General features: G+C 50.7%; 1 protein-coding gene across 1 annotated transcript; it reads right to left on the bottom strand.

Annotated features, from left to right (window-relative positions):
• Positions 1 to 3465: 3465 nt before the first annotated feature.
• Positions 3466 to 15771, bottom strand: CES2 (carboxylesterase 2). Its single transcript, XM_066242533.1, has 12 exons — positions 15533 to 15771; positions 10509 to 10713; positions 9477 to 9618; positions 8830 to 8963; positions 8491 to 8749; positions 6857 to 6955; positions 6464 to 6604; positions 6269 to 6349; positions 5874 to 6018; positions 5326 to 5463; positions 4682 to 4754; positions 3466 to 4216 (listed from the first exon to the last, which is right to left on the bottom strand). Exons 1-12 carry the CDS (start codon positions 15606 to 15608, stop codon positions 4030 to 4032), a joined length of 1680 nt encoding a protein of 559 aa, XP_066098630.1. The 5' UTR covers positions 15609 to 15771; the 3' UTR covers positions 3466 to 4029.
• Between the last annotated feature and the right edge of the window lie 1108 nt (positions 15772 to 16879).

Genomic DNA, 16879 nt, shown 5'->3' with positions numbered 1-16879 from the left:
ATGGAGGAAAGAGATGAGGCGAGAGACCGAAGAGCTGGCTCGACTTAACCCCCAGTCTCCCATGTTGCAAGCTCCACCACTGCTGCCTCCTGTGTACTCAATGGAGACAGAGATCCCCAAAGAAGAAAACATCATTTTTCTGATGAGATCAGTGGAGACAGAGGCTGTGCAGACGCTAAAAGACATTATAGAGAAAGTAAAGACATTAAAGAGAAGGTATTCCTTTGGAGAAAGACAGAGCTGCCCCAGGATGTGTACACCATTAAGGCGGGCTAGAGGCTCACAAGGGGGCGGAAGTCTTTTAAATGCCTCCAGAAGGTTCTCTGATGCCCTCACCTTCCCTCCACAGGGCCACAGCCCGCTCAGCACTGGCACGCTGCCCTAGCCCCCAAGGGTAGGTCCGCTCTAGCTACTCTAGGGAGGGTATTGTAGAACTTGATGCAGGGACAGCCACAGAGTGGTCCCTCTTCTCCTCAAAATGTGTTGGTGCCACCCTGTGACTGAGCGCTGAGATGCTCAGTGCTCAGACAGCTGGGGATGCCTGTCCCCCCCCCTCTCCTAACCCCACAGCTACCCAAGGCTGCTCTGAGAAACACACACAGGAACACGTATGCTCTTCTCCTTTCCCCTCCATCCTCATTTGAACTCTAGGGGTCTTTCTTCCCTTCTTCCTCTGCAGATGCACACAGGGAGCAGCAGGAGATTGCGCTCACCAAAGTTACCATATTTCCCCATGTATAATACGCATCCTTTCCCCGAAAACTTTTGGGGTGTAAAAACTGGGTGCATCTTATACAGTGGTTGTGGCATTTCAAATGCCATAGATGGAACTGAGGACAAGGCGATATATGAAGATATATATTCATCATCAGATACAGGTGAGGACAAGCTAATGGATGGGAGTTTTGGCAGTGATGAGGAGTTGTATCAATTTTATGATGAATAAAACTTGAGTTCAATAACTTTATGTAATACTTTTTTTTTCCCAAATTTCAGACCCCAAAATTAAGGTGCATCTTATACATGGGGAAATATGGTATGTCAAGCCCCATTAGCCCCTGAAGTCAGTAGCTGGAGAGGCACCAACCCCCAACAGCATAAAGACCTGTTTGACAGTAAGAACCCTTGAGAATGGGGTTTCCCCAAGACCATCTTGCATCGAATCCATGGCAAGTTTTTGGGGCCGAGGCTTATATCTATAGGCAGATCAACCACATCTTCTATAGGTTCATCTATGAAATGGAGCAACACAACCCCAGCTCCAGCAGTGTGTGGGCTGAGGGGGCTATATTATTTTCTCTTAGCCGCTGCCTGACCAAGAAGACATGGAAGGTCAGAAGGAGAACTGCCTGGGCTATGTATAACAGGTCATGAGTCAAGGATCCAGATGGATCAAGAAAAGGGGGATAGCCCTGGCCGGTTGGCTCAGTGGTAGAGCATCGGCCTGGCATGCAGTAGTCCCAGGTTCGATTCCCGGCCAGGGCACACAGGAGAAGCGCCCATCTGCTTCTCCACCCCTCCCCCTCTCCTTCCTCTCTGTCTCTCTCTTCCCCTCCCTCAGCCAAGGCTCCATTGGAGCAAAGTTGGCCCGGGTGCTAGGGATGGTTCTATGGCCTCTGCCTCAGGTGCTAGAATGGCTCTGGTTGCAACAGAGCAATGCCCCCGATGGGCAGAGCATCACCCCCTGGTGGGCATGCCGGGTGGATCCCGGTCGGGTGCATGCGGGAGTCTGTCTGACTGCCTCCCTGTTTCTAACTTCAGAAAAAAAAAAAAAAAAAAAAGAAAGAAAGAAAGGGGGATAAACAAACACTCTACCTTGTTCCCCCTCTTTGTTGAGCAGTAGCCCTGGGATCACAGACATGGAAGGGACCACATGGGGCTGACTGCTTTCCTGTGCCATTGGTTCCCAAAGCTAGAAAGAAGGAAGCAGGAACAGTGCTAGAAGCATGGCTCCCCCCTCAATACTTATTTCCTGGTTTGTGCTAATACTGGGCAGGCCCTCACTTGGACTTTTCAGGCACCATGGAGGGGCAAAGGGCTCAGGAGAGCCAGATCTGGGTTCCAGGGGTACAGGCAGTGCAGCTTTTGGCTGTGTACACAGGGTGCTTTATTCTCCAGAGTGATATCTGCTATGGTGGGTTGGGCTTGGGCTGATGTCCCCATACGTCCAGAAATAAATAAAGTGGGTCTCTGAGAAAAACAAAACAAAACAATACCCAAAAAAGACAACCAACCCCATTCAAAAATGGGCAAAGGATCTGAATAGATATTTCTCCAAGAAGGAGATTTAAAAGGCCTATAAACATGTGGATAGATTTTCAACATCATTAGCCATCAGGAAAATGCCCGTCAAACCAAATTAGATACCACTTCACACCCACTAAGAAGGCTAGAGTGAAAAAGTCAGATAATAAATATTGCAGAGGAAGTCAAGAAATCTAAATCTAATCCTCATGGACTTCTGGTGGGGATGTGAAGTGGTGCAGTCTAGGGGGAAAGGCTGGGGGTCAGAAAATGTTACTTGCTTCAAAGTAACCTTTGGTCACCATATAATCAAGCAACACATGCATGATACACGCATGCCACCGTTGCTCAGTATATGCTTTCAGGATGCTGGAAGCGTTATACACCGGTCAGTGTTTACTAGAAGAAAAGCGCTTTCCCTCTGCCAAGTTCAGGCCAGCCCAGGCTTAAGGTTGTCCTTGTCTGCCATCAGGTGGCCAGAGTGGGCAATGCCGTAGTCTTTATTCTTCAAGTCCAATTTCAAGAGGCTCTATCGTTGGGCTTAAATGCAGTGGAGAGATAGAAGGGGAACTTTCCTTCTAGGAAATCTACTGTGTGGAGAGGGCAAGCTGATTAAAATTAGGAGAATGTAGGGAGTCCTGTGGGTCTATGAGAAGAGAGATACAACCTCTTAGTGACGGAGAGAAAGTGCTTTGGTGGAACAGAGAGGCCGAGTGAACACAATTTGATAGCTGCACACTGGAATAAAATGTTAGAGAGATGTTTTTGTTTTTTGAGGGGGAGGAAAAGTTTAGGGGAAACAATGAGATCAGTGGAAAACTTAATCATGTAGATGCCACAGTGAGTTGCAGGGATGCTCAGCAGAGGGGCTGATGGGGCGGTGCTGGCTGACAAGGGAAATTCCAAAAGGCAAGAGACCTCCCTGGATGGAGAGGTACTTGGGAGCCAGGGGACAAGAATCCCTTCTAGACCCGCCTGGACTTTCTGGCCCCTCTACCCTACTTCCAGGAAACAGCCCACAGGAAAAACCTCTTAGATCATGTACGTTTGGACCCTACAGTGTCACAGAATCACTAAGAAAGAAGGCAAACTTCAGGAGGCAGGCAACGAAGGAGCCCGTCTGGTTATCCTGGCCACCACGCAGCTGCTGCAGGCTCCAGGGGCCCCTGGACAAGCCCATTCCTGCTTCTTACACAAAATCAAGTTGGGCACCTCTGTGAGTTGTTTAAATTCAATGATACATGACATTTAATCTCGGAGGGTACTGGGTGGGGACAGAGACTGTACATTCTCAGTATTGGTAGCCTCCGGGGCTGAGACCTCAGAGCTCCCAGACTTCTGGTGTCCAGGTTTTCCACTGGACACTTACAGATATGAAAACATGTAGGGATTGCTGAAAGCCAGATGTGGGCAACATGCCCCAAAGGACTCCCTTCCAAGGGAGAGGAGAGAGGGTGGTGAGGGGGTGGAGGTGAGGAAGAGAGGATGGGGCCCAAGTCCAGAGGGGAATTGGGGAAGTGAAATTCCACTGGCATCTGCCCTTCTGCAGCTTTGCAGCAGGATTTATTGAATGTGCCTAACAAGAGGGGCCCGTGGCAGGCTCAGCAACTAATGTCACTTAATAGGTTCTTAATAAACATTTGCCAGAAGCATGGATGTATGAGTGAATGGTGAACTCATCCTTATGTGAAGGAGGGGATAAACTACTGGTTCTTGGTTGTGTGTGGGCTCATGCAGCAAAGCCCACCGCAAACAAGCCCACCCCTCACCCCCAGACACAGGGAGCTACAGCTCTGTGTGCTTCCACTTGGCTTCCATTAGCTCTTGGATCTTCTGAGGCGGGATCTTCATCCAAAACCGCAATCTGTCGTCCTTCAGGGCCTGGCCAACTGCAGGCTGTATGTCCAGCTGCAGGTATTTCTCCTCCTGGTCGTACACAGGCCAGAGCGGCAGCCCCTCAGTGTTGGGATTCCTGTGGACATGCCCGCCCGGCAGGGCAATGCAGCGTCACTCTGAGCTCCACCAAGCCCAGAACTGAGCACACTGACTAGGGTCAGGCAAGGCAGCCAAACAGGCCAGGTGGGCTTGGGGAATGAGAGCGAGAACTTTCCAGAAATAGGTAGAAACTACCTCCCATGAGAGCGTCCGCTCCACGAGTGGGGAGAGTAATCAGGGTTCTGTTGTCCCTTCTCATCAGAGGGAGGCTCTCGGTAATATCACACAGCACTGTTGGCACCCTTCCAGCTCATCCGGAGATGGACCAAGTGTCCTGCACTCACAAGGCCCCTCTCTGTCCATGTGGGTCCTGACGCTGGGGAAGGGGCACCATGCAACTAAGGACACATCTATGCTAACGAAGCCACCACAGACAAGGCAGGCCTCAGGTGGGTTCAAGCCCCTCCCCCTTGGAGGTTGAGGTAGGGGAGCGACATCTCACCCATTACGAGCAAAGTTGGCCCAGTACTTCATCATTTTCCTGCTCAGCAGCTCCTCCTCCTCAGTGACTTCAACTATGGAGACCCAGAGGACAAGGGTCCAGATCAGGGCCAACCCCAGTCCGCATGGTGTCATGCCCTGTCACTCTCAGCATCCCGTGCCCACCTTTCCCCTGGCTCTTCTGCTGCCCTCCCAGACCTGGCTCTCTGCTTGCTCCCCTTAGCCCTGGGCATCCAGGCCCTCCCCTTGCAGAAACCCCAGGCACTAATCCCAGCCTCTGGCTGACTGGACACGAGGCTCATTCCTGGCTCAGAAGACCACATTCTTCCTTCTGACAATGGAAAGGCATTTAAGAAGCCAATATGCCTTTGAAACATCCCCTCTGCACCCATGCCAGACACCCATGGTGAGGGTGAGGAGAGGTGGAGGGTGCACAGGCCCCAGTCTGAAGAGTCTTGGACTCCAATTCTAGCTGAGCCTTTCTAGCAGTAAGATCTTGGACACCTAAGCCCATTCTGTCTCTGAGTCTCAGTTTCCTCGTCTGTACAGTGTGAGCAATGACCCTCACTCAGGGATCCAACCAACGTCCCCTCCCACATCCTGGGAATGAAGGGCCTCTGAGGGAGCCCATCCAGGAAAACTTACTGTGGTTGCTCCAGAAGAAGGTTCCAAAGACAAAGAACTTCTGATCACTATGGTCTGCCTTCACATAGGCTGGCTTACTGTCCTTGAAGAAGCTAGGCCGATGCTGGAATTCGAAGAAATAGACCGGGGCATGGGAACCTAGGGGATTGAGGTGGACAGGTCGTGACATGGCGGCCCTCACCTAGATCTTTCTTGAATTACTTATGGTTATGACGTAGCTAGGTTCCAAACTAGCTGGAATCTGGACGATGGGGTGAGGGAGCCCCAGGCTGGAGCAGGGGCAGTGGGAAGAGCCTGGGTTCAAATTATGGTCTTGGAACTCCTGAGGAAGTTACTGGAGGTCATTGAACCTCAGTTTTCTCATCTGTAAAATGGGGGAAATGTCTCTTAGACTAGCCATGCAGATTTACAGAGATGAGGGACATCAGGTGCCTGGCACCTAGGGGCCCAATAAATAGACATGGGCTGGGACCTGGACACCCATAGACCTCACCTGGAGCTCTGAGCTGCCCTCTTGCTGGTCTGGCCTTAGTTATAGGTGTACTCACGATGAAAATTTGCAACTCGGAGTGCAGGGATCACGACGAGACTGTCCCCAATCATCTCATTGAACTGGATTTGGAGGGTCTCGGGATCACTGCTGTCTCCCAGGTACTCCTCCATCAACAGGTCGCCAAACTCAGGAGGCCACATCTACCCCAGGTGGATTAGGAACAGTCAGGTTAGGCAAGCTGACAGGGGCAGGGAGACAGCAGGGGCAGGGGCCAGGGCTTTGGACTCTAGGGTGGGATGAGAATGGGGGGAAGGGGCCAACCTGTGGGATGAGCCCAGACTTTATCTGTGGGGGACACTACATGGACAAGATATCTGGAGGATGGGTTTCTTGTGCCTTGGGACAGGAGAGGAGCCCCTCTTCATTGGGGCAGGACTGCAGGAGCCTCACCATCCATGCTAATACTTTCTGTAGAGCAGTCTTCAGTGTCTGTCTGTCCGTTACCTTCTGGGCGTCAGAGAATTCCAAGCCCTGGGTAGTTGGGGAGTTTCAAGTTAAGGTTAGGTTAGGCCCGGAGCTATGAAGCCCTGAGGCCCCCAACAGAATGGGCTCTCCAGCACCTGGGGGATTGGGGCTGGGCCTCACCGAGGGGATGAGAAAGCCAAACTCATCGTTGTTGACACCAATGATGCTGGGGACAGGCTCAAAGTCAGCAGCGACCAGCAGCTCCAGGGGGTGCTTAGGCAGGAAGGTTCCATCCACCACACCGGGCATGCTCTTTAAGTGCTGAGGGAGCATATAAGGTCAAGTTCCCATTTTCTGATGCCCTCTGAGTGCCTTCCACCCTTTCCTGCCTCATCCCAGAATGCTCACACCTACCCCAGTAGGCCACATGCCTGGTTAGCATGGCCTGTCCTTGATCTCCCCTCCAGGGCTTTGAGGATGCCGAGGCATGGAAATATATGTGCCTGGACAGTATGAAGTCATCACCACACCTATAGACCCCCTTCCTCCACACACATGTCCATTCCCCCCAACCTTGCTCATGGCCACAATCTCATCTTCACTCTTGCCCCGCAGGCAGTCCACCAGGGCTTTTGAGTCAACCTGGTCACAGGCAGATATGTTGGCCACCATCTGTAAAGAGAGGAGGCAGTAGTCGGTCATCTTTCCGGGGGGGGGGGGCGAGGAGTTTGCTGAAGGCCTCAGCTGGAGACAAGTGCCCCCCAAGTATCACAAAGTATCATGTGTGGAGTCCTGCAATTTTAAAATTGTTATAACCTCCCTGATGCTCAGAGGTCTCATCCAGAAGAACTATCCCATCCACCCACGATGGGGACCTCACAGAGGAGCAGTTTTTTGGGCCATAGGACATCCTCAGACTCTGTGATGGCAAAGGTCTGTGGATTCTGATCCTTGAGCCCCTCAGTAATCCCCAAATAGAGGGCAGTCCTGAGGGCTCTGACGGCAGGGGAGTCCTTGTTAGCCCCCCCCCCTTTTTTTTTTTTTTTTTTTTTTTATATTTTTCTAAAGCTGGAAACAGGGAGGCAGTCAGACTCCTGCATGTGTGACCGGGATCCACCCGGCACGCCCACCAGAGGGCGATGCTCTGCCCATCTGGGGCATCGCTCTGTTGCATCCAGAGCCATTCTAGCACCTGAGGCAGAGGCCATGGAGCCATCCCCAGCGCCCGGGCCATCTTTGCTCCAATGGAGCCTTGGCTGCGGGAGGGGAAGAGAGAGACAGAGAGGAAAGAGAGGGGGAGGGGTGGAGAAACAGATGGACGCTTCTCCTATGTGCCCTGCCTGGGAATCGAACCCGGGACTTCCACATGCCAGGCCGATGCTCTACCACTGAGCCAACCGGCCAGGGCGTTAGCCCCATTTAATAGGCAGACTAATGGAGACTGAGAGGTGAGAGATGAGAACAGGGGTGTGCTTTCCGTCCTGGGAGCATACCCTGACCTTCCTCCATCTCAGGCATGTATCTTTACTTTTCTCTCCTAAACGCTAAGGATCCCCACAGACCTGCAGCCAGGGGAGCAGTGGACAGCGGCAGCTTGTCCCGGGCTGATCCCCTGAGCCTGTCCCCAAGGGCCCCTTTTCTTTGACTTCCCAGTGAGCTGACAGCAGCCCCGCCCTGACTCACTGCTTTTCTATAATGTCTCTGGTGAGCCAAAGCAGCCCCGCCCGGGCTCTCTGCTTCCCTATAATGTCTCTGGAGAGCCAAAGCCGCCCCGCCCGGGCTCCCCGCTTCCCTATAATGTCTCTGGAGAGCCAAAGCCGCCCCGCCCGGGCTTCCTGCTTCCCTATAATGTCTCTGGAGAGCCAAAGCAGCCCCGCCCGGGCTCCCTGCTTCCCTATAATGTCCCTGGAGAGCCAAAGCAGCCTTGCCTGGGCTCCCTGCTTCCCTATAATGTCTCTGGAGAGCCAAAGCCGCCCCGCCCAGGCTCCCTGCTTCCCTATACTGTCTCTGGAGAGCCAAAGCAGCCCCGCCCGGGCTCTCCTATGCTTCTTCTATGCTAAGCCATTTCTTTTTTCACTGTCCCCAGCTTCAGTAAACACACTTTCAAAATCACACACACATACACACATACAAAGAGATAGAGATGAGAGAGAGAGAGAGAGAGAAATGAGAACAGATCTGGAGTTCTTACAGTTGGGGGTACTCACTGTAGAGACCATGTCAGATGAGTTGACAAGTTGGCCGGGTACCAGGGCTACGCCACTCTCCATGATGGCACCATGGAAGAGTCCTTGGGACATGGGGGACATGATGTGCATGGACACACTTATGCCACCCGCAGAGCTGCCAAAAATGGTGACACGGCCAGGGTCGCCTCCAAAGAAGGCAATATTCTCCTGCACCCAACGTAGTGCGGCCACTTGGTCCAGGAAGCCCCAGTTGCCAGTTGCATGTTCGTCTCCAGTGCTGAGAGGTGGCAGGGACAGGGATCATAGTGCTGTCTGGCTCCACTCAACCCGTGCTGCCCAGTCCAGTGCCAGTCTTACCTGAAGAAGCCCAGCACACCCAGGCGGTACTGGATAATGACCACCACCACGTCCTCGAAGGCCGCCAGTGCGGAGCCATTATATTCAGAGGCCTTACCATTCATGAACCCACCGCCATGGATCCACACCATTACCTGGGGAAACCGAAGCACATATACCATGTGGCCCACCCAGCCCAAACCCCACCAGGGTTGCTACCTAAGCTAACCACCACTTTGGCTCTGTCATATGTCTAACCACATAGACAGAAATCCAGCAAGATGGGTGGTGTCCTCATGACCTGGGCATATTAAAGTGTCCTCCATGCTGATTGACCCAACAGATAAACCTTGGCTGTGGTCTCTGGCCACGTCAAAGTATACTCCTCAGGCTCTACTTTAGTCTCCTGGGCATGAGTTGGTTGGGTAAGTCTTGGGTCAATCCCAGGACCACAACTTCTGACCTCTAGGAGCGTCCAGGGTTCTGGGACCCTGCGCTTAAAGGTCAGCTGCTGACACAGGCTAAGAAACACTTTCATGGACCTAAAAGTGAGAGGCTTTTCAACAGGGTCTACACTCTAGTATAGCCCAGCCTGATCTTGTCCTTTCTTATCTTCTTGCAGAAGAAATATCCTCCCATGCTCCAGCTGGCTGTGAGCCGGCACTCACAGGCAGGTTGGAGCTCTTGTGGGTATGAGCAGGTGTGTAGATATTGAGGTAGAGGCAGTCTTCGGACATGGAAATGGAAGGCTGGTTCAGATTCTGCAGCTTCAGGTGCACCATACGCCTGTCACTGATGTCCTGCAGACACCTGGTAGCCATGGCAGGCTGTCAGTACTGGGGCTGTGCTGTGGCCAGAACCAGATCCCGGGCCCAGATTTGCTCCCAGCTACCCTTAGTCCCATTTCCCCAGATACCCTGTTCATACATGGTCCTTCCCTAAGGCCCTTCTGTACCACCATAAGCTACAGGCTCTGAGGAAGCTGGGATGGAGTCCAATCTTCCAGGGAGGCCTCAAGATTTTAAGAGCCTTGAATTTTAATCCTCCTGAGGTTGCATGTGTTGACATTCACCACTGTATCCCTGTGCCAAGTCAGGCCTGGAACAGAGAGTAGCCCACATATATGCGTTGCTTGAATGAATGGATGTAAATTTCTCATGAGAAGTGCAATAGGACGTTTCACATCTCAGGCCTGACTTTCAGGGAACCTCATCACTCTCACACAGTTTCCAGTTGAAAGAACATACACATGCCCCTTGGCCAATGGCACTGGGCCTACTGGTCGGTACAGTGACTGTGCAGAGTACGAGGTCCACTCAACTCAGGGATCTTCAGTATCTGCTGCTGGAGTCAGTGGCTTCTACAAGGTTCATAGAACCAACCCAAACCTCTCCCAGGGCCACCTCCCCCGGTGGCAGAGAACAGTTGGCATAACTAGATCCTAGGGAGATGTGAGTCCCTGCTCATCCTGTCAGCAGGAACTAGTGCCCTTTGAATGCTAAGCCCTGAGCCTGGGAAAGTTACTTCACCTTTTCAAATCTCACCATTTTTCTCAGGCACATCAGAAAAATGCATGTGAGAACCTACTGAACTCAGAAAACTGACTGTGGGGGTTTGGATGAAATGACAAACGCAACCCAGCCCAGAACTCAGAGTCCCCTCCAGCCCAAGGCTTGCAGTGCCCTGGACGCTCTGCTTACATGGCTGGGTTGGTAGTCCCATCCTTTACACCACTCCAAGGTTCAGGGGGCTCAGGAGGTGCAAATCGCAGTGGCCCCAGAGGAGGCTTGGCAAAGGGAATTCCCAGGAAGATGTGGACCCCCACACTGGTGCCCTTCACGTGGGCGAGACTCCCCCGCACCTGCCCCGTGAGCGTAGTCCGGATGGGGCTGGCAGAGTCCTGGCCTGTGGGCAGAGAAATGAATATCAGGGCTGAGTCCAACCAATCAGCTGCCCTCACAGATTACTGATGTTGCTGCCTCCTTCCCATCCTCAGTTCAGCTCAAGGGACCCTGATTTATAAACCTCTGCTTTATAAATTTCCAGCTTATAACCTTGCCTGGACTTCCAACAGCTTATTGCCTTCACTGAGTCTAGCCCCAGCCTCTCCCACCACACTCAGTGAGGCTCCTTGGGGCTTGGCATCAAGGAGTTACAAGCAAGTGGTCACATGAGCTTGATGGGGGTGAGAGTATCCTTTCCACTGACTGTGCCCGGCCATATAAGGAGGAGGAGCACTGTGTGAATTGGACAGACAGAGATGCTTTTCTTAGGGATCTCATGCTCTAGGTGGCAGAAGTGCCATGAAGAAAGCATCCTCCAAACAAAGAGTGATATTATGAGAACTACAAAAGAGAAGTGCCGTCATATGGGAGTTGATCCTTTCTGCTCCTCCCCCCTTCTCTCTCTCTCTCTCTCTCTGTTCCCTCTCTCTAAAATGAATAAATAAAATAAAAAATAAAAAATAAAAAAAAAACCTGACCAGGTGGTGGTGCAGCAGATAGAGCATCGGACTGGGATGTGGAGGACCCACGTTTGAGACCCCGAGGTCGCCAGCTTGAGCGCGGGCTCATCTGGTTTGGGCAAAGCTCACCAGCTTGAGCCCAAGGTAGCTGGCTTGAGCAAGGAGTCACTTGGTCTGCTGTAGAAGTGCAATAGGACGTTTCACATCTCAGGCCTGACTTTCAGGGAACCTCATCACTCTCACACAGTTTCCAGTTGAAAGAACATACACATGCCCCTTGGCCAATGGCACTGGGCCTACTGGTCGGTACAGTGACTGTGCAGAGTACGAGGTCCACTCAACTCAGGGATCCCCCCCCCTCCCCCATCAAGGCACATATGAGAAAGCAATCAATGAACAACTAAGGAACCACAACAAAGAATTGATGTTTCTCATCTCTTTCCCTTCCTGTCTGTCTGTCCCTATCTGTCCCTCTCTCTGATTCTCTCTGTCTCTATCACACAAAAACAAACGAACAAACAAACAAACAAACAAACGAACAAAAGAGAAGAACAGCTGTGCCTAGAATGCAAGAAGCACAGCCTGACTTGCTGTGGGGATCAGGGAAGGAGGAAATGATTGAAAGCTACCTAACAGAGAAAGAGCCAATTTCAACAAATAAATAAGAAATATGCCAGCTGTGCATATTTGGTGAAAGAACATGAAATGGTGAAAAAATATGTTCAAACAGAATAAAATACTTTTGTTCTTTTCTTTTTTTTTTAGTGAGAGGGAGAGAGACAGAGACAGACAGGAAGGGAGAGAGATGAGAAGCATCAACTCATAATTGCAGCACCCTAGTTGTTCATTGATTGCTTTCTTACATGTGCCTTGACCAGGTAGCTCCAGCTGAACCAATGACCCCTTGTTCAAGCCAGTGACTTTTGGGCTCAAGCCAGCGACCATGGGGTCATGTCTCTGATTCAACGCTCAAGCCACCTCAGGGTTTGAACCTGGGTCCTCAGAGTCACAGGCCAACGCTCTACCCCACTGCACCACCACTTGGTCAGGCATAAAAGGCTCTTACACAAGTGAAGAGATGTTCACCTCACTCATGTTAAGAGAAATGCATATTGAAACCTGTGATGTCAACAACTCCTCGCAAAAAAGTAAAACAATCAGACATTGAATGTTTCTATTGGAAGTCGGCTGCAACCAGCTCAGCAATTGGTGTGCACGAAAAGAAGGTGCTGCTGGACTTAAGAAAAAACACACAAGACACAACATACAGAAAAAATGGGTACAGGGGAGTCCCAGCCTCTAGGACTGAGAGCCTAGATCTCTGCAGCCTCATTGTATTTATTCGTGTCTTTGCTCATCAAGCAAATTAGTAGCCTGGGTTCAGGTGCAGAGAAAAGTAATTAACTAATACCTTTCAGGTATATAGGGAAAAGGCCATAGCAATCAACTGTTTCCTTTTAAACAATCTTATCAGTGCTTGCAAGGGGAGCGTTCTGCCCCTGCAGAACTTGGTATTCCAAAGTCCGCACCAAAGACTTGTCTCAGGAAAACAGTCTAATTCCCAGCCATTTTCCTACAGAAGTCCACAACACCAAATATGAAGGAGTCTTGCCCCCAAACAAAGCAAATCAACACCTAAAACCTGGATCTGTTCAAGTCTCTATAATATAAATACAAGTTTACAGGCATACAGGGGGCAGAGAAATGGTTAATAAGACACCATCGGGACTCAATCAGCAAAACCCAAACTCTGGGATCCTCTCCAGAGCAAATAAACTGCTTCCTTCAACACAACAACAAAATTACAAGAAGAATAAAAGAGAAACAGAGGAGGAATCTGAAGGTTGAAAGAGACTCATGAAACACATCAAAAAATAAATAATAACAAATATTGGTAAGGATGTGGAAAAACAGGAACCTTCATACATTGCTGGTGAGAAGGTAAGATGGTGCAGGAGCTGGGGGAGGGGGAGCGGGACCTGGCAGTTCTGCAAATGTTAAACATAGAGTTGACCTATGATCCAACAACCCAAGGGAATTGAAAACATATGTCCACACAAAAAAATTGTACCCAAATGCTGATAGCAGGATTATTTAAATGGCCAAAGAGTAGAAACAATCCAAATGTCTGTTTGCTAATAAATAGATCTATAAAATGTTCATATCTAACCAGTGGAATATAAAGAGGTATTGAATATGCTACAAAATGGATAAATTTTCTTTCAGTGAAAGAAGCCAGTCACAAAGGACCACATGTTGGACGAGTCCATTTACATGAAATGTTCAGAACTGGCATATCTAGACAGAAAGCAGATTGGTGGTTGCCTGGGGCTGAGGTTTGGGGGGAAAGGGAATTGATGTGGTGAACTCTGTGAATATACTAAAAACTGTTGAATTGTACACTTTAAATGAGTGAATGGTAAGCTGTGTGAATTATTTCTCAAAGCTGTTATTCAAAAAAATAAAACAGCCTGACCAGGCGGTGGCACAGTGGATAGAGCGTCAGACTGTGATGCGGAAGAACCCAGGTTCGAGACCCCAAGGTCGCCAGCTTGGACCCAAAGTCGCTGGCTCAAGCAAGGGGTTACTCGGTCTGCTGAAGGCCCTCGGTCAAGGCACATATGAGAGAGCAATCAATGAACAACTAAGGTGTCGCGATGCGCAACGAAAAACTAATGATTGATGCTTCTCATCTCTCTGTTCCTGTCTGTCTGTCCCTGTCTCTCCCTCACTCTGACTCTGTCTCTGTTAAAAAAAAACAAAAAACAAAACCCCCCCCCAAAATAACCACATCATCAATTTTCAAAGTATAAACCTTATTTGAATCCTGATTTTTACACACCCCCCAAAAAAAACCTCTGAGGTAATCTGAAATAAGAACATTTGGATAGATATTTAAATACATTTATATATATGTACACATTTTTTTAAAGTAGTACATGATAAAAAATTTACAGATGTGATGTTTGGGATTTATTGCAAATAATGGTGTGAGGAGTAGTGCAGACAAACATAAGATTTTCATAGTTGTTCAAGGTGGGTCAGGGGCCTGAGTGGCGGTACAGTGGATAGAGCATTCACCTGGGGCAACGCCAAGGCCTCCGGTTTCAAACCCTGAACTCGCGGGCTTCAATACAGGCTCCTCAGCTTGAGCACAGGAAAACTCTGAGTTCACCAGCTTGAGGGCAGGGTCCCTGACTTGAGCACAGGACCATCAACATGATCCCAAGGTGGCTGGCTCCACTTGAGCCTCCAGGTCAAGGCACATATGATAAACAATCAATGAACAACTCAAGTGAAGCAACTAGGAGTGGATGCTTCTCATCTCTCTCTCAAAATAAATAAAAATAAAAAAAAATTTAAAGGTAGATCATGGGTACATTGGGTTTGTTATATTATTCTATCTGGTCAGATGGGGAGCCCCTCCTGCTCTGTGGCTGAGGGGAGCCTCAACCCTCCCGGAGCCTCAGAAAGGTGTTAGTGCCCTGGCTGGATAGCTGGGTTGCTTACAGAATCCTCCAGGAGTGCAGAGGTTGCCAGTTCCATCCCCAGTCAGTTACAGGAACAGATGATGTTCCTGTCCCTCTATCTCTCCTCTCCTCTCACTAAAATCAATAAATAAACGTTTAGGAAAAAAGAAAAAGAAAAACCCGACGCATTAGAGGCACAGTAGAACATTGTGCTGGAAGGTCCTGGAGACTTCTGAGAGCCTGGTCAGCCAGAAGATAGGACAGAAGCCCCATGGGGTGGGCCATGAGAGGGAGGCAGAGGACAAGGGGGCCTGTCCATAGGCTTTAGCATACAGCTGGCTGGGGGCTTCTGGAGCCTGGTTCCCAGAGGCCAGTTACTTTGCTCCAGGCCCCTTTGGAGGGGCGCTCAGTGGGTGCCAGGGAGTCTTCAGCCAAAAGCGCAATACCAGACCCAAACAGCAGCGGAAAGATACTGTTATTACCCGCGGGCAGCCCCAGCTCTTCAAACACTAGGAAAGAAATGTCCCGAGGCTCTCCTGAGAGCCTCTCCGGCCCGCTCACCCCTCAATGCTGTGTGGCTCCGGACAAAGCCTCTCTGCGCCTCAGGGGGTCCACCCCGGACACTGGCGAGCCTTGGGTCTGGCGCAGGGCTCCCAAGCTACAGCTCTCCACCAGCTCCCTCCTCCTTGGCGCCTTCCCACCCGCAGCCTCAGGTCCTGCCTCTGCAGACTTCGGCAAGTCCAACGCGGTCCCTGTCGGCCCCCCATCCCAATCCCCGCAGGAGCCTTACTTTGGCCCCGGAGGAAGAGAAGTAAAAGTCCACAGGCCACCGCATTCAGCTTCACGCAAAGTCGGTCCAGCTGCATGGTCGGCTCACAGCGGGGCACACTGCTTTTCCCTCACGGAGAGGCTGTGCAGCCGCACACTGCTTTTCCCTCACGGAGAGATTGTCCAGGGTCCTGTCTCTCCGGGAATCAGTGTGTACCTCCCTCAGGTCCGGAGTTTGGACTGGGCAGGAAGTAGGCAGGAGCATCGCTCAGCTGACGAAAGGTGGGTTTGGCAGGAGTGGGGCACAGAACTGGCAAAGGCAGCAGTAGGCAGGCACTGGCACAGCCACTTCCCTGAGCCGCCACTGCTCAGGCTCCCTTGGGCCCCCTTGGAAGGGTCCTCAAGGCTTCTGCAGCCCCTCCTTGATACCAGGAACCTTCTCCTCAAACCTGAGTTCACTGTCCTTATAATCACAGGCCTGACTACGGTGTTCTGGGTCAGGATAGGGAAAGAGTGAAGGGAAGAAAAGGGAGGAGAGGGGAGGAAAAGAGGAGATGAAGGGAAAAGAGGGGAGAAGAGGAGAGGAGAGGGCCAGGACAGGAACCCAGGGAAACTCTTGAAGAGGTGCACGATCAAGATTCCCATTGATAGCCTGACCAGGCGGTGGCACAGTGGATAGAGCGTCGAACTGGGATGCAGAGGATCCACGTTCGAGACCCCGAGGTCGCCAGCTTGAGCGTGGGCTCATCTGGTTTGAGCAAAAGCCCACCAGCTTGAACCCAAGGTCACTGGCTCCAGCACGGGGTTACTCGGTCTGCTGAAGGCCCACGGTCAAGGCACATATGGGAAGGCAATCAATGAACAACTAAGGTATTGCAACGCGCAATGAAAAACTAATGATGGATGCATCTCATCTCTCTCCGTTCCTGTCTGTCTGTCCCTGTCTATCCCTCTCTCTGACTTACTCTGTCTCTGTAAAAAATAAATAAAATAAATAAAAGATTCCCATTGATAGCCTGACTGGTGGTGGTGCACTGGATACAACCTCCACCCAAAACGGTGAGGTCCCCTGTTCAAAACCCTGAGGTCGCTGCTTGAGCACGGGATCACTGACACGATACCATGGTCACTGACTTGAAGCCCAAGCTCGCTTGAGTCCAAAGGTCACTGGCTTGACCATGGTTCACCAGCTCTGCTTGAGCACCAGGGTCAAGGCACAAAAGGTCAAGGCACGTATGAAAAGCAATCAATGAAGAACTAAAGTGAAGCAACTATGAGTTGATGCCTTTTACTCTGTCTCCCTCCCCATCGCAAATAATAATAATAAAAAAATCTCATTGATAGAGAAATGGGAACAACCTGCATTCAG

Source organism: Saccopteryx bilineata, chromosome 9 (assembly GCF_036850765.1).
Source record: "Saccopteryx bilineata isolate mSacBil1 chromosome 9, mSacBil1_pri_phased_curated, whole genome shotgun sequence".
Classification (NCBI taxonomy): domain Eukaryota; kingdom Metazoa; phylum Chordata; class Mammalia; order Chiroptera; family Emballonuridae; genus Saccopteryx; species Saccopteryx bilineata.
This window is presented reverse-complemented; position numbering and strand designations above follow the sequence as displayed.

What these genes read in the sequence shown, in the direction of transcription:
- CES2 (XM_066242533.1), bottom strand. Translation starts at nt 15,608, where the DNA reads ATGCAGCTGGACCGACTTTGCGTGAAGCTGAATGCGGTGGCCTGTGGA. An exon ending in TTGGCTTTCTCATCCCCTCG is followed by an intron (nt 6,350 to 6,463) that starts GTGAGGCCCAGC and finishes CCAACTACCCAG; the next exon opens with GGCTTGGAATTCTCTGACGC. An exon ending in AGAAAGTATTAGCATGGATG is followed by an intron (nt 6,019 to 6,268) that starts GTGAGGCTCCTG and finishes CACCTGGGGTAG; the next exon opens with ATGTGGCCTCCTGAGTTTGG.